Genomic DNA, 16,782 nt, shown 5'->3' with positions numbered 1-16,782 from the left:
TAACTCGATCTCATTCCCTACAAACAATTTGCGACGCAACTCGGCGACGAGTTTTGGCGTCGTAATATATTCGGCGGCGTGTTTCACTTACATTTTACTACGTTGGTGAATGTTAGTTGATTTTTCAGTATTTCGGCCCATTTATGGATCATTGTTCGATATTTATTTTATTTTACATGCATCATTGAATAACAGAACTGTTATTAAAGTTTTTTATATAATTAGTTAATAATGCCATTCTGTTGATGAAAATGCCATCTCTCGATGATGAAAACAACGAACAATATTGGATTGGATGGACAGAGATGGAATTTAATGAATAATGATGAGAATACAACATACTTGGAACGATGAAGAGAAGCTTGTCGGATCAAGCAAGAGCACATTTCATTTAGATTTTTGGGTAGTCGACTCAACTGAAAGTGAGACTTTCAGGGGATGAAAACATGATTCAAGGTAATGTATCATGGCAGCGTAGCTCCATAGCTGCCTAACTCGCAGCTCTAGGTAAGGAAGTGCCTTACCGCATTCCTTGTTTCAGAAATGCTCGACTCGTTAGCTCATTAACTCCTTGTTAATTATAATTCCTGAGTATAACTCGATAAAAACGTAACCCCAAAGCCCGTAGGACGTATGCTAGCTAAAACTCATTGAGTGAGATATAAACGCGCAATCGGGAACCATGACCAATATATAAATAGTTTTTAACATTACTTTCTAATATCTGTTTTAGCCTACAATATAAATAGAAATTATAATTTTGCCTCTATATATTAAATGTCCACAACTTATCAAATATATTGAAGTATATTAACCAAAAACTCAACCAATTACTTTAAGTTTTTGGCTTCACTTTAAAATCCACATCACATAATAATGCAAACATAAGCTCGTATAACTGAAATTGACCCAACAAGATGTACATAATGTAATAAAATAGCTGGCCTTTAAAGCTAAACATGAGCCACCTTCGTTTTCGGCGGTCCGATAAACAACCCCGTCTCCACCTCCATATCCGGCGATAGTGGTTGGCTTATGGGGACGCTGGACATCGCCAACATCTCACACTATCACAAAAATAACAAGAGATTATAACATAGTGTCCACCTCCATCACTAGTTAGTCCTACATAAATATATACAAATCTAATAATACACACTGTTTGATAAATACATTCTTCATATTGGATTTATGCACTTTTAAGTTGATTTGATAACTCATCTCACAATTATATATGTGTAATTCACTTTCTCAAGTTTCCCATCAAATTTGTGCATGAAAACTTGTAGAATCCGCCTTTTAATTTGTTCTATACGAACTTTCGGTCCTCTATTTGATTAAAATTTGATCTTAATATAACAAGTCAGCTTTTACCAAATTTAATACGATTTTCATCATAATACAGACATGTGTCATGTCAGCACTTCGACAAGAATTGGAAAAAATGTACAAAACACATCGTTTTGCATTAAAACAAAACTCGACTAATCAAAGGACTAAAATCATACAGATTTTGAACTTAGATGATGATATTTTGAATTTTCTAAATACATTTGGTTAAATACTGATATTGTATATAAAATTTAGGACGTTCAAATAATTTGTAAGCAGTTTAAAAAGTAGTAATTAGTAAAATGCTCATAGACTTTAACATGATATAAACCAAAATTCATTTCATACTAATTTTATCTCCATGACTAAAATCATCACGATTATAATTTTTTAAATACTGTACTGTCATTACTATATATGCTTATCAGCTTATGTTTAAAATAAGGTTTAAATTAGAACACTCGATATCAAAAAATATCATTTTAAACATAATAAAAGCTAAATATATCTCTTCCTCCTTTCAAGCCCAATATCTCTAAAACCATTTGACAATTTTGGGGTGCTATGATAAATATATTCATTTTTTTGTTAATTTCAAATCAGATTAATTTGAAATGGTAATTTTTTTTAAAAAAAATCAAAAATTACCGTTATGGGTTTAATGATTAGCATTATTCCTTTGACGAGGTTATTATCAGTAAGAACCAAATTTTTTTTTTACACAAAAACTCCTGTGAAACGATCTCACGGGTCAATTTTGTGAAACAGATATTCTATATGAGTCACCCACGAAAAAGTATTATTTTTTATGTCTACTATATTATTTTTTATTGTAAATATGGATATGATTGATCCGTCTCACGAATAAAGATCTGTGAGATCGTCTTATAAAAGACCTACACTTTTTTTTTATCTTGTGATTCCATAAAAAAAGGTGTGAATTCATATCACCAAAAAGTTTGAGCCCTTTGATGATCGCTCATGGTATACCCCGAGGGTAGCATATCTTTAATCGGGTTTTTAACCCGTGAGTTGAAAATTCGGAAAGATTTTAGCTTTGTTGATTTAAACAAGAGTTTTTTTGGAAGAAAAAAAAAAGTTTCACCTCCTTTTATATAAACCAAGTAACCAAAGAATAATTTATGGATTCAGCACCCACCTTTTCCTTTAAATCAGTGTTTACTTTCATAAGTTTTGCCTCCTGCGTCATAAAACAATTAGGGTTGCCAATTACAAGCAGCAACAAGAAATCGATTATTATTGATCCTTGATCTCAGTTCATACCTGTTGTTTTAGCTGATGGATCTGTTCTTGAAATAAAGCATTCTGGCCAAATAAAAATAATATTCATTAGTCAGATAAATAGAATTCCAGATTTCATATCCATATAATAAACTATGATCAATGCAGAGGAAGTTAAATCAACTATGCATGTCACATTATGGTTCATACCATAAAATGTAATTGAATATAAAAACATATATTATATCATATGTATTAGACGATTACCACAGCCGAATACATAAATGATGACTTGAATTGATTATTGGTATGAAACGAAAACAAATCGATACTGTAACTAATGGATATGGATTTTATACACAATGACATTAACGAGATCACCTTCCTAGCCCTGATTTTGCTTAAACTTTTTCCCAACTGTTCTTCCACATGTACTAACTCGTTAATAGAACACGAATCTATATTTTCTCCCATGAGTTTTCTGCAATATTTGTGCAATCATATTCTGAGTTAACATCAGCTTGTCAAGTATCGAACCTAATCATATAACCAATGAGTGGCTCATGAATACCTTTTAGCATCTTCAAGGTGATCAAGTTTCTTATACGAATCAGCCGCCTCATCTTTCAGTTTCTGCTTAGGATTCAATAATATGGAAAAATGTAAGAAAGATCTTGTACCATTCACCTCTTTTTATATATGCTTGGGCGATACTTTATAATCCGTGTATCTTACCCGTATCGTCTGTAGTTATAATGCATGTATGATTTGCTAAGAATAATGCATTTTTTCTCCAAGATTAAAAAAAAAAAAAGAAGCAATTTTTATGCAATGGTTGTTGGACGTACATGTAGTTTCTTTGTAATATCAAAAGGAAAAAAAATCATTTTTAACGGATGCAAAGAACATGATTGCACTAGCTATCAGTATATTTTAGACGGATGACAGACAAAATTTATTTAGACCATCACCAAGGGAATGATTCAAAATACTTTACAAAAGTATAAGATCGAAAAATTTAATTTGTCCGGTTTTTATAGCCTTTCTTTATTGCATTATGGATTTGATCAAACTAAGGATTTCAAATCAATAGGTTTATTTGAGTAAATTTGTTTGACAATAGATTTCAAATCAGAAACTAGCTGGTTATTTGTTAGGTCATTGTAATGGACTTAAAATTCATGTCAATATGTAGTCATTTCAAATTCTTCCTTCAAATACCTCGTCAAATTCAAAATCCTCTGATCTAAATGCAACCTTATATAATGAGCTAAAGATGAATAAGAATCCTTACCTGCATATATACTTCTTCAGTTATTCTCAGGTTGGATAGGGTCTTGGCATTCTTTTGATACCGTTCAATTGTGTTGCTCATCAGACTGCCAACATGAGTTGCAGAATAAATAGAATATATATACCAAGAGAAATCACTCAGAATCAATATTGGAAAAACCAGATGTAATACAATCTTAGATTTTTTATTTTTTATTTTTTGATCATACACACTTACATTTTCTCAAGGGTTTGTAAGTTATGGTCTTTTCTTGTTCAATTTGTAAAAACAACATTTTCTTTCCTTTTTCTATGATTCTAGAACATAAATTTTATGTTCGAGTGTCATTGGTGAGTAAATATGATTCTAGATTAAAAAAAAAAAAAAAAAAGTGGAACCTCATAACTAATCAGAAAGGGCGGCGCGGCGCTTAATTTTCCTTCGATTCGTAAAATATGATGATTTTTAAAAAATGATCTACATGTTTTACTAGTGAATGTCGATAGTCATTTAGAATATTGTTCTACCATACATCACCTTCTCTTGAAGTTTAGACTGCAAGCAGACATTAAACTCTTAATGCTTGGAGGAAATTAGTGAAGTGAAACAAGATACGATTACACAGATGCATGCTTGATATCAAATAGACATGTGATTGATTGATTACACATGGATATGCATCATTGAGGATTGATAGCGCGTGTGTGTATATAACGAAACATTGAGTCAAACGTTAAATGAAACATTGATATGTAATCATTTAGGCATAGTTTGGTGTGTTTGATAACTAAGTGATTAATAATTTATCACTCTTCAACCTATGTTTGGTTCACTTTTTAAAAGCCCACAAAAATTAAATGGGCCCGTGATAATGGTGGTCCATCATGGAGAAGACAACCCACCAAAGGTTAGTGATATCTCCATGATAAAAGAATAAATAATATGAAATGACATTATTAGCCCCCAAATTTTCCATCGGCAACAACCCATAATTTGGCTTTCTTGTTTGGTATCTCTTTGTTTGAATATTTTAAATCATTTCAGTTAATTTTAAATGTTTATTAAATACATATATATATATACAAATATATAGATACATATATATACACACAAAAATACACACACACGCATATATACTTCACTTTCGTTTTATTTTTTTTAATATGCGATGGTTTTAATTTGGCTTTCTTGTTTGGTTTCTCTTTGTTTAAATATTTTAAATCATTTCCGTTAATTTTAAATGTTTATTAAATACATACATATATAAAAATATATAGATACATATATATATACACAAAAATATACACACACACGCATATACATGTGTGTGTGTGTATATTATATATTATATAGCATAATTTAAGAATTGAGACATGCAATTACAAGATCTTGATAAGAATGAAATATAACTTTTTATAGTAGGGTTAATTTTGTCATTACAATACAATATATAAATTTAATCACTCATGTTAAAATCATACCAAACATTCAACATATTATCTTATTATTATATTTATCCTTGATTTATCCTTATACTATATATCCCTTAGTTATCCTATCTTATGTACCAAACTATGCCTTAATGTCTTATCCTTCTCCCGAGATGGTGTCTCATATAGTTCAAAATTTTAAGCACGAGGAAAAGATAAACAAGAAAACGAACAATTATGATGAATAACTTTGTAATAGGAGTTCTTCAACATTTTACACAATACTGATTACAATAAGTATTTGTATAAAATATGGCAAAAACTTGTGTGAGACGGTCTCACGAGTCTTATTTTGTGAGACGGGTCTTTTATTTGGGTCATCCATGAAAAAGTATTACTTTTTATGCTAAGAGTATTACTTTTTATTGTGAATATCGACCGCGTCTCACAAATAAAAATTCGTGAGACCATATCAGAAAAAGTATACTCTAAAACTATTGATTGTATTGTCTCTAACAAACTCGAGCTTAATTTTAGGATAATTTGTTTCAACGTGGTGTCGTAGCAAGAAGTTCAAAGGTTTAATTCCTTAATTATGAGGGGAAAACCTAGGCTACATATTTAATTAAGTTAATTAGTATTAGGTGGTTTTTCCGGTTTAAAGTCCGATTAACTTGCGAGTGTATTTTAATCTGAAGATATATTCTAAGTTTTCCAATGCTAAAAAATTCGAGTTTTGGGATAGATAATTTCAAGAAACTTATATAAAGAACAAAGAAAATATCAGTATATATAGTTAATAGTCTCAGTATATTAACTTTAAAATCTACCCAAAAATAAATGTTTACTATTTTTTTTATATAATAACAAGATTTCGTCAGAATATTCACTTTTATGTACAAATATGGGATTTCAACTCTAACATCTGAAATCCTCCTAGTTAATTCCGATCTATTATATGACACGATCAAACAAGTAAACGTGTAATTAAATTAATAAATGTATATACAGGCAAAATGTATGTATATATACACACTATTCTTACAATTATTGATTTAGTTCAATTATTTATCTGTCCCCATGAAAACTGAAGGGACACGTACGTTTTAACCTGGCCAGAAAAACTTTAATGAGAAAATTTATTTTTCTGCGTCACAATTACTTAGGCAGCAAAAAAGATTGAGCTTCCTAAGAAGATTAAATCTTGCAAACGATTAAAATATTGTTAATCATTTACATTATATTACATTTGGATTGAAATCTCATAATTTTGATCATAATTTTATTATCAATAATGAAACAATAAATTCAATTTTAAATTAATATCTTGTTTATTTTATTTACAAATTAATTACACAAACAAACTGAATGAACTTGAAATTCATCTTAATTAATAAAAAAATTATACCACCAATTTTAATTATAATGAAATGTTATAGCAATCTTAATTAACATGAAACGTTATAGTCTAAATCTTCAAAAATACATTTGAAATATATAAATTTGAAATTCATCCTTTCAAATATAAATTTTTGGGACAGTACTCTCCATTTTATGTGTAGAAATATCTTTTTTTGTTTTTGAGTGAGTCTCATGTGAGACCATCTCACGGATCTTAATCTGTGAGATGAGTCAACCCTACTCATATTCACAATAAAAAGTAATATTTTTAACATAAAAAATAATACTTTTTCATGGATGATCCAAATAGAGATCCGTCTCACAAGTACGATTCGTAAGACCGTCTCACACAAGTTTTTGTCTTTGTATTTTAGCCAAACCCTCCAAACATAGGATAAATTTTTGCCTAAAAAAGGTAGTACTACTCCAAGGAGGTGCCCATAAATGAAGTCAAACAAGATTCTACGTACAGAAACTTATTATCTACACTGCTTTTATATATATATATATATATATATATATATATATATATATATATATATATATATATATATACTAGTAAAAGATACACGAGCGTTATATATGTTATTATTATTTTTAATTTGATCAAATAATATTAAACAATTAATACGAAATTATTTTCAATTTAAAAAAATTGTTCAATTTAAAAAGAAAGTTTTCTTTAGATTTTTTCTATTTCAAATATGAAGTGATTTAAGGTGGTTTTTAGTAGAGTAAGAAGGATAATTATGGAATTAAATTATAGTATAGGATATATACATTCAGCAAAAAGTCAAATTTTTTTAAACAAATATTTTTTTTAAAGCAGGATTGACCTATCAAGATATATGAGACTTCTCATAGACATATATATATATATATATATATATATATATATATATATATATATATATATATATATATGGCAGCCTGATATTCAATATCTAAAAAATAAAGGGAGATTTTTTTCTATTTTTTATCAGAAAATAATAATGTGATAAAAAAATTTGTACCTGGAACTTGAAAATTCATAGAGTCTACCGGAATGTGAAAAGATTGTAAGTGCGACTTCTGCATCACAGAGAACAGAGAGCTCAAAAGCCTTCTTCAAAAGCCCACTCCTGCGCTTGGAGAAGGTCACTTGCCTGCTGCTCGCATTTTCTATCCTTTTCAATTGGGTTTTTCCCCTCACCATTTTCTGTATATATATGCTTTCAAAGATTGATTATTTCCGGGATTATTGGAGCATAAACCAGACAATCAACTGTTTCTCGAGTTTATGATCAAGAAAAAGGGGGGGAAGTAGCGGAATATGGAAACATAACTGGACTGCCACAAATTTGGGCTGTTGAACTTGATTCACTCCAAAAATAGCAGAAGACGGAGAAGAATTTTCATGGGTTTCTCAGATCTGTGACAAGGAATGAGCTGATATCCGTAAAGGGTTAGAGGTAATTGCCAAGAAAACAGCAAAAGAATGCCTGAAAATCCATGAACCTAGGCGGGAATCCAAATATAGAAAGGGTATCGCGTTGATTGACTCAAAAAATAGCAAAGAACGGACAAAACTTTACGCGGGTTTCTCAGATCTGTAAGATTTATAAGCTGGAAAGGGAGACATGAGATGGATCAAGATTAGAAACCCTAGATTAGTATTTCTCCAAGAAATCGTGAGGGAAAGTGTCGGTTGCTGATTTTTTCCAGATGGATTTGAAGTGATTTCAAAGACTCAACCATGGGAACAGCGATACAGATGGTTTAGGAAAGTTACTATAACCTCATTCCTTTCTTCTTTTGGTAAACACAGCGCAGAAGCACTAAATATGGACAAGATAGATAGATAGATAGATAGAAAGATTGAATTGAGAGAATGACTTGCAAAGATAAATGGAAACTTTATGGAATTATTTATATTATTTTTGGGTTATCAATTGAAGCAAGAAAGTATGGTCTTTTGAGAACCACTCATAGGCACGAAAATATATTTTACCAAAGATATATATATATATATATATATATATATATATATATATATATATATATATATATATATATATATATATATATTATTTGACTTTAAATCCATATTTTTGCCACAATTAAGATATTATGTTATATATTAATCTTTTTTATATTTTGTAAAGCTTATATATAGTTTTGCACATTCGAAATATACGTGAAAACAAAATTGCACTCATTGGGCGCACATATATTTTCATTGATGAATATTGATATAAATCATTGAAAATATGGTACTAATGTATTGTACTTGACTATCGACTATACAAATTAGAACAATTGTATTAATATCAACACTTGCTATATTTTTATAGGTACTTAAATATCATATATCAGTACTATATCTAAAATAATTACTACTCAAATATTATATATTAATATCATATTTTTAATATTTTAACAACAAATAAAAGTATATTATTGAAGTTTTATGATCATTTCCTGTGAAAACAATAGCTAAAATACTTAGTGTGGTGGACCACGGCTGAATGTATAGTGTTGAAAAACCTAATTGTCCGTACAATGTTAGCTACACGTCGATATCTATATCCGTACGGTCGACAAACTCTAAGCCAATGTAGATGCGCCACGTCATCATCCACTTGACGTGTCTCGTTCTGCGGCATTTAATTAGTAACTTGTTTCGACTATACTTTTTGGTTGTAAAAAATGTTCGTAAGATCGTCTAAGATGTCGTATTTTGTGAAATAGATCTCTTATTTAGATTATTCACGAAAAAATATTATTTTTTATATTAAGAGTATTATTTTTTATTTTGAATATCGTAGGGTTGACTCGTTTCACAAAAAAAGATTCGTGAGATCGTTTCACATGAGACTTAGAGTAGTTAGTTTTATTTTTTGGCACGCCATACGTTGTTATATATTCCATCCACCACTGCTAATTTGAATGTGAAGTTCTTGTGAGATGGTTTTATGATTATATTTTGAGAGATAAAATAGATTTGACTCATAATTAATATTAAAAATAATATTTTTTACATAAAAATTAATATTTTTTTATGAATTAAGCTTGGTTAGAGATTTATCTCACGAAATTAACATATAAAACTGTCTTACAAGAGTTTTAATTTAATTTGAAAACCAAATAACAGTATTTAAACAAATATTACATGATATCCTAATAACATCTTCAACCATATTATTTAATTTACAAAGTTACCAAACTTAATGGAACTATTTATATGCAATTTTATTGATTTTTGTGTTATTTAACTTAAGAATCTATTAATTTGGCTAAACATAGATACAAAATTTTTTTTAAAGAAAGTTACTAATCAAATTTTGTTTTTCGAATATGTTTGAAGTGACGAGAACATAAGAAAAAGAATTGACGGACGGCCTATTTCCTATTGTCTGTGAGAATTATGTAATCCATCTCTAATCCATCTATTGCCAAAATAGAATTTTTTTTCATCTCACGTGTTTATCTTATAGATGGATTACAATACATGATATAGGAATATATAATTTTTTACAACAAAATAAATCTAATCTAGTTGATAAAATAAAACTAAATTTCAAAGATGAAAATAACAAACAAATTTAAAAATATTCATATCATCCAACACCCCACTCAAGTTGGAGTCGGGATTGAAATGTCAAGAACACCCAACTTGGGAAGTAGTCGATCGGTGATGCGCATCACCATCGAGAAGCTTGGTAAAGATGTCTGCCAATTGATCACTAGAACGCAGGTAGACATAAGCAATAAGACCAGCCCGAATTTTTTTCCTATCCAAAATAACTATTGATCTAATTTGGTGTGCTCGTAAAATACATGATTCTCTGTTATGTGAATTTCAACTTGACTATTGCAATGAACAGAAATTGGTTTTGGATGATGGAAGCCAGGTTTGAAAAAAGAGATATTTTAACTGTTGTAATTCGTAAGTAAACGCAGCTAAAAAACGACATTCAGCTTCTGCGGATGAACGAGAAACTGTGGGTTGTTTCTTGGTTTTCCAAGAAATAGGGCAAGAACCTAGCATGGTTAAACAACTCGTGGTGGATCGACGAGTAGTTGGACAACCATCCAAATCAAAATCAACACATCCAACCAAAGTAAGGAGACTAGTGATGCAGAAAAGAAATAAACATTTACTAATAGTTATTTGTAGGTAACCGAGAACTCGGTATGCAGCATCGAGATGACTAGAGTAAGGGCATTGCATGAATTGACTATATTTACGACAAATTGAATAACGGGTGGAGTTACAGTGAGATATATAACACTCTTCTCATGAGTCGATGTTAAATGTTGGATCGAAAAGAAAAGTAACATCATTTGATCTCAAATGAAGATGTTGTTCCATATATAGGAAAATCAGATGTCCGAGATCCGGTCATTCCAGAATCATATAATATATCAAAAATATATTTTCTTTGACATAGAAATTCCCTTGTTTAGAACGAGTCACCTAGAAATGGCATCATCATCGTTTTCAGTGATAATAATGTCATCGACATATACGATAATGAAAATTAAATTTTGATCACATATATACATAAAAACACTATAATCAGAAATAGATTGATATAAATCACATTCGATAAGTGTGCTTGAAAATTTAGAAAATCATTTACGATAAGCATGTTTAATTTAATTTATTTAATTGACTGTATAGTATAAACAAAGTATCCATCATCATCGATTGGGGTGGTGGAGATTGAAATTTTTTATGATGGAGATGGGATATCTTGATATGGGAAAGTTGATTCATGGAATACGACATCGCGAGAAACATATATTTAATGAGTCTGAAAATCATATATGTGATATTCGGTTTGACCCTATGGGTAACCAACAAAGATGTCAAGCCTTGCTCACTCATCAAATTTACTTCGAATATTCAATTTTTTGCAAAACATAAACATCCAAAAACACGAGGATATGAGTATGACGAAACAGTTCCAAATAAAACTTGATGAGATGATTTATACTGAAAGACTTGAGTTTGAAGTTTGGTAATAAGGAAAGCAATTCTGAGAATACATTCACCCCAAAAGAAAATAGGTGTCGCCTGAAATTATAAAGTGCAAGCAACATCAAGTAAATGTCGATGTTTACGTTCTACAATGCCATTTTTTGTGGGATTCCAACACAACTACGTTGTTGAATAATACCATTGTCATGAAACCAAGGCGCATTTGTTTCAGAACCATTGTCTGAGTGAATAGTTTGAAGTTGAGAAAAAAAATTTCCCCATTGCCAAAATTGATGCGAGAAAGTTTCTTATTGAATTAATGATTAATTTGAATAGATTAACATGTGAAAAGTTTTAGATTTATGTCTTAATAATTAAATCCAAGTGTAACCTGAATAATCATCAACGTTAGTAAGAAAAAAAAACGAGATGCATTTTTAGAAAGTATAGAAAAAAAACTTCAAATGTCAACATGAATTAATTCAAAACAATGAGAAGAGCCAGACATACTTTTAGAAAAAAAAGAGACGTGTCTGTTTAGCACGCAGCAACGTCACAAATAAATTCTTTATTAGCAAAAATACTTGGAAAATTTTTAACAATGAAATCAAAATGAGACCTGGAGGTATGGCCCTATGCGAGAATGCTATAGGTCAAATTTATTACATAAAGAAAAAATACATAATTTAAAACTAAATCTGCATCTAAATAGAAAAGGCCATTACAAGCACTACCACGACCAATCATCTTCGTTGTTGATCGGTTTTGAAATATACATACAGAAGAAGAAAAAATGCATCACAATTTGTTGACTTAGGTATTTATGAGATAGAGAGTAAGTTGAATTTAAATGATCGAATGTGGAAAGCATGCATGAGAGTTAGTGAAGATTAACAAGTAACAATGTCTATGTGGGTCAGAGGCTCTTGAGAACCATAAGGTAATTGAATCGATGAACTTTTATTGACCTTACAATATGAAGAAAAAGAAGAAGAGATGAACATATATGATTAGAGGCGCGTGAATCAATAATCCAACAAGAGGGTAAATAAATGAGAGATGTACATGCAAAATGGACAGATGATCCACCAGATTCTTCCTTGGCAAGAAGTGCAAGTTTATCGTGTTGTTCATGTGTTAATTGGCTAGCAAAGCTAGTGGAAGGCGGCTCTGTTTTCTTCATCTACGTATCTGCAAAGTTGGAGGGGGTCTCTGGTCTCTTAACTTGCGTCTCCGGAAAGCCATGAATCTGATAGCATGTAGTAAGAATATGACCATGATTGTTGCAATGCTCACATAAATGGTGTTGGAGTTTCTTGAAGATCGAGAAAGTGGCTTATATGCTTGAAGTGTTGATGAATCAAAATTAGGAGTGGTAAGAATATTAATCTCATGTTGTTTTTCTTCTTGGCACACCAAATTATAGATACATTGAATTAAATGAAAAGGCTCCATTAGGAGAATCTGACTTCGAACCGCTGAAAACGATCATGCTTTCCTTGAAAAAACTCCATGGCAGGATCTTGATATTGTTGATCGATGATGTTTTTATCATTGCCGCAGATACATGAAGTAATAAAAATAATGGAACCATGTCCCACAAATATTTGAGTTGTGTGAAATATAGGAAAACAGATATACGATCTTGTTTGAGAGTTGAGATTGATTGTTTCAATCGATAGATCTTAGGAGCATTTTATTGAGAAAATGATCCTTAAGATTCGTCCAGTGAGCTGCAGTTTCAGTGTAAAAGAATGTATCTATGGTGAAACAGAGTTAATAATCCAACTCCAAACTAAGTCGTTACACCGCTCCTAGTTGGAGATATCATCCTTTTCTTTTGGTATTGTAAGAGATCCATCAACAAAGTCATACTTGTTTTTAGCACGAAGTTCAATCGTTATCACACGACTCCATGAACCATAATTGTCTCCAGTAAATAAAGGAGTAAAAAGGATAATTGAAAGATTGTCAAAGTGATGAATAGCGTGAAGATTGGTTTTGATAAGAGCTGAAGAGTTTGGAGATGGTTTTTTGTCGGCCATGATGGAGAAATGATGGAAATGTTTTGAATTGAATAAGGAAATGATATAGGATATTGTTGACCTGATATTGATACGATGTGAAAGTAATTAGGTCAAAATAGAATGAATTTATTTCATCTTATGCATACATTTTATAGATGGATTACAAAAATAGAATAATACAAAAATATAGGAACAAATAATTTGTTAAAATAAATAAATCTAATCTAGTTGATAAGATAAAACTAAATTTCAAATATGAAGATAACAAATAAATCTAAAAATATTCATATCATCCAACATTGTTCATATTGATAATAAAAAATTTAGTCTTATATAACTCTTGTATAATTTTAAAAATAAGAGATTTTTTTTTTGCGAACCCCTATAATAGCTAATTAAGTATAAGAGTACTTTATAAGATGTTCAAAAGTAAGTTATTCCTCGTATCAAAACAGATTTCAGAAAAATAAATTTTGTGAGAGATTTTTATAACATCTTCATGGTTTTATTTCCAAAAACCAGTATGAAATTTTCGGAAAATGTGTTTTTAAATTTCATGGTTAAAAGAACATAAAAAAAATTCATATATTTGTGCGGTGAAACCTGTTATTATATTTTTAATTGAATTAAATGAATTTTGATCGTTACATTTTAAAAGACATTTTTCCTATAAAATAATAGCAATAACGAAAGCTAAATTGGTGATGTAAAATGCTACATAAATAGAGATGGTTCAGTATGGTATACCAAAATATTTTGGCCATACAGTATAACGTACCAACAATTTTATTGATACCATACCGAAATTTCGGTGTACTGTATTGTGGGCGTCGGTCGGTTCGGTCCGATTTTTCTCTACAACGATTCAGTTTTTCGGTTTTCAGTTTTGAATATATCTGGTCAAAAACCAAAATATTTTATTACGGTTCAATTTATTTTTTTTGTAATACAGTTCGTTTTATATGGTCAATTATATATAGTTTTATAATATTTTGTTAATAAATAAAAGTATACATCAGTTGATGCTTGATGGATGCAACACATATAAAAAAAAACAATGACAATATATGAGTAGAACATATATGATTACAATATATTTATGACTTAACAATTTAGGAAACAAAATCGAGAACTTGGAAGAGAACAACCCAATAAAATAAAAGAATGATTAATGAATCATCCAAAAGAAAAACAAAGTAATAAGTTATTCAAGTACCCTGGGCTATGAAGATTGAAATTTGAAGCAGAGAATGGAGTTGCGCGAATTCATATGAGGAAGGAAAGAAAACGGATTATAGAAGTATGAACGTGTAGTGATGAGTGATGACTAGTGATGAGTGATGACTAAATTCAACCCTAACTCCCAAACGAGAATATTAGTCAGTAATCAATATTGGACTCATTATACAAAAAGCCCTATAGTTAAATATAATATGACATGTTCGGTTATTTTGGTTTTCTAGAGATCAAAACCGTAAACTGAACCGAAAAACCGAATTTAATTTTGAAATCTTAATCGGCCGAAAGACTGATAAAACCGAAATATTTAATCCAAATTTTTCTGTCCGATTGGTTATTTCGATTTTAACCAAACTATGCTCACCTGTAGTGTACCTTCATTTTGTTACAGTAACATACCAATTATACAAAATATTTGATGTTTACCGAGATGTCATTACATTATCAATATATATCGTTCATGCCAAATATTTGACATTAGTTTTCTTATTTTATTTATAATTTAATTACTTAAGTATTATATTTTTTAATATATAAATATTTTTTCGGTATTTTGTTATATATATATATATACCGAATTTTTCATAATTTTATACTGATATTATACCGAAAATTTTGATATTGTTATCATATAGTACTGAAATTTTCATTATACCGAAAATATCAATATTTTCAGTTTTTTCGTAATGGTAAATTCAATGTACCAAAACTTTTAGCATTTTGTCCATGGTCCATTAGTGTTTTGAAAAGAAAGTAGCTTAAAATCGCAAAAGTAAAAAGAAATTTAAATGAATATTTAATAATAGGTACGACGATTGAAAGCGACGTGTCCATTTTGTCAGGTAACAATAAAAATTATCGTTGAAAATCAAATTCATTCATTGGAGCTTTTCAAAATATATATATATATATATATATATATATATATATATATATATATATATATATATATATTTCAAAGAAAAGAGACTACCAAACTACCGCATTGTTCGATTATTTTCTGAAGCCTGCATATTTCCAAGATTTTCGAGCACACTCACACACATAGCAGAATATATAAGATCTTTCAAGGATCAATATATTCTACATTATCAACTCAAGCTGTCAAGCTGACTATTAAGATATTTTGTATTGTTTTCTGGTGAATTGATGGTTCTTAAACATCCAAATCTAATAAAATGATTACTAAGAGTTTTAGTTTAAGTAGTGATAAGTCATAATTGAAGTGATTTACTACAAGACATTATAAAACAAAAGTTTTTTAGTGAAATTCTTTCTAACTAGAATAAAGAGCGACGTTTGAGTGTTATCTCTGAACTTTCATAAAATATTTGTCTCATTTCATTACACACTTTGTATTCTTGCTTATTTTTTCCAAGTCATTTCTTGTTAACTACCAATTGCATTATATAGTTTATCATTAGTCAAGTCAGGTCATTTCCGCATTTATTCACTTTTCAGTGGTCCATCAAGCTAGCCGTTAGATAATATTTTATTAACAGCTTAAAAACGGTTAAGAAAAGCTCAAAATTTTTGAAAACTCTAAAATAGTTTATACACCCCCTTTAAACTCTAATATGATCCCAACAAATTATTAGGGTCAAACGCTTACCACTTGACCAAAAGTTATTGTTGTTCGTCAAAGTTCAATTTTATTTATTTATACTCGTGGCATATCCAAGTTCACCTACTTGAGTGTTAATGAGTCGGGATGTTAGGCTCATGAGTTCGAGTAGGTGTGTGTCTATCTATTGATGTTGTCTCATATCCCTTAAAGACTAGTCTTACTATTTTCCTATCATCATCCATATACCAAGTAGAGACATTATTACATATTAAGATTTAACATCACTCTTTTACAGCCCACTTAGC

The 16,782-nt window shown here is 29.8% G+C and overlaps 1 protein-coding gene across 1 annotated transcript; it reads right to left on the bottom strand.

Moving 5' to 3' along the window:
- Positions 1-848: 848 nt before the first annotated feature.
- Positions 849-8,607, bottom strand: LOC140828833 (agamous-like MADS-box protein AGL19). The gene is made up of 7 exons (XM_073191673.1): positions 7,692-8,607; positions 3,869-3,953; positions 3,146-3,207; positions 2,956-3,055; positions 2,617-2,658; positions 2,492-2,533; positions 849-1,067 (listed from the first exon to the last, which is right to left on the bottom strand). Exons 1-7 carry the CDS (start codon positions 7,871-7,873, stop codon positions 954-956), a joined length of 627 nt encoding a protein of 208 aa, XP_073047774.1. The 5' UTR covers positions 7,874-8,607; the 3' UTR covers positions 849-953.
- Positions 8,608-16,782: the final 8,175 nt, after the last annotated feature.

This window comes from Primulina eburnea, chromosome 4 (genome assembly GCF_022965805.1).
Source record: "Primulina eburnea isolate SZY01 chromosome 4, ASM2296580v1, whole genome shotgun sequence".
NCBI classification, from domain to species: domain Eukaryota; kingdom Viridiplantae; phylum Streptophyta; class Magnoliopsida; order Lamiales; family Gesneriaceae; genus Primulina; species Primulina eburnea.
Note: the sequence above shows the minus strand (reverse complement) of the source record. Positions and strands in the feature narration are given on the sequence as shown.

What these genes read in the sequence shown, in the direction of transcription:
- LOC140828833 (XM_073191673.1), bottom strand. Translation starts at nt 7,873, where the DNA reads ATGGTGAGGGGAAAAACCCAATTGAAAAGGATAGAAAATGCGAGCAGC. An exon ending in TATGAATTTTCAAGTTCCAG is followed by an intron (nt 3,954 to 7,691) that starts GTACAAATTTTT and finishes TCATGTTGGCAG; the next exon opens with TCTGATGAGCAACACAATTG. An exon ending in TCCATCAGCTAAAACAACAG is followed by an intron (nt 2,534 to 2,616) that starts GTATGAACTGAG and finishes TTTATGACGCAG; the next exon opens with GAGGCAAAACTTATGAAAGT.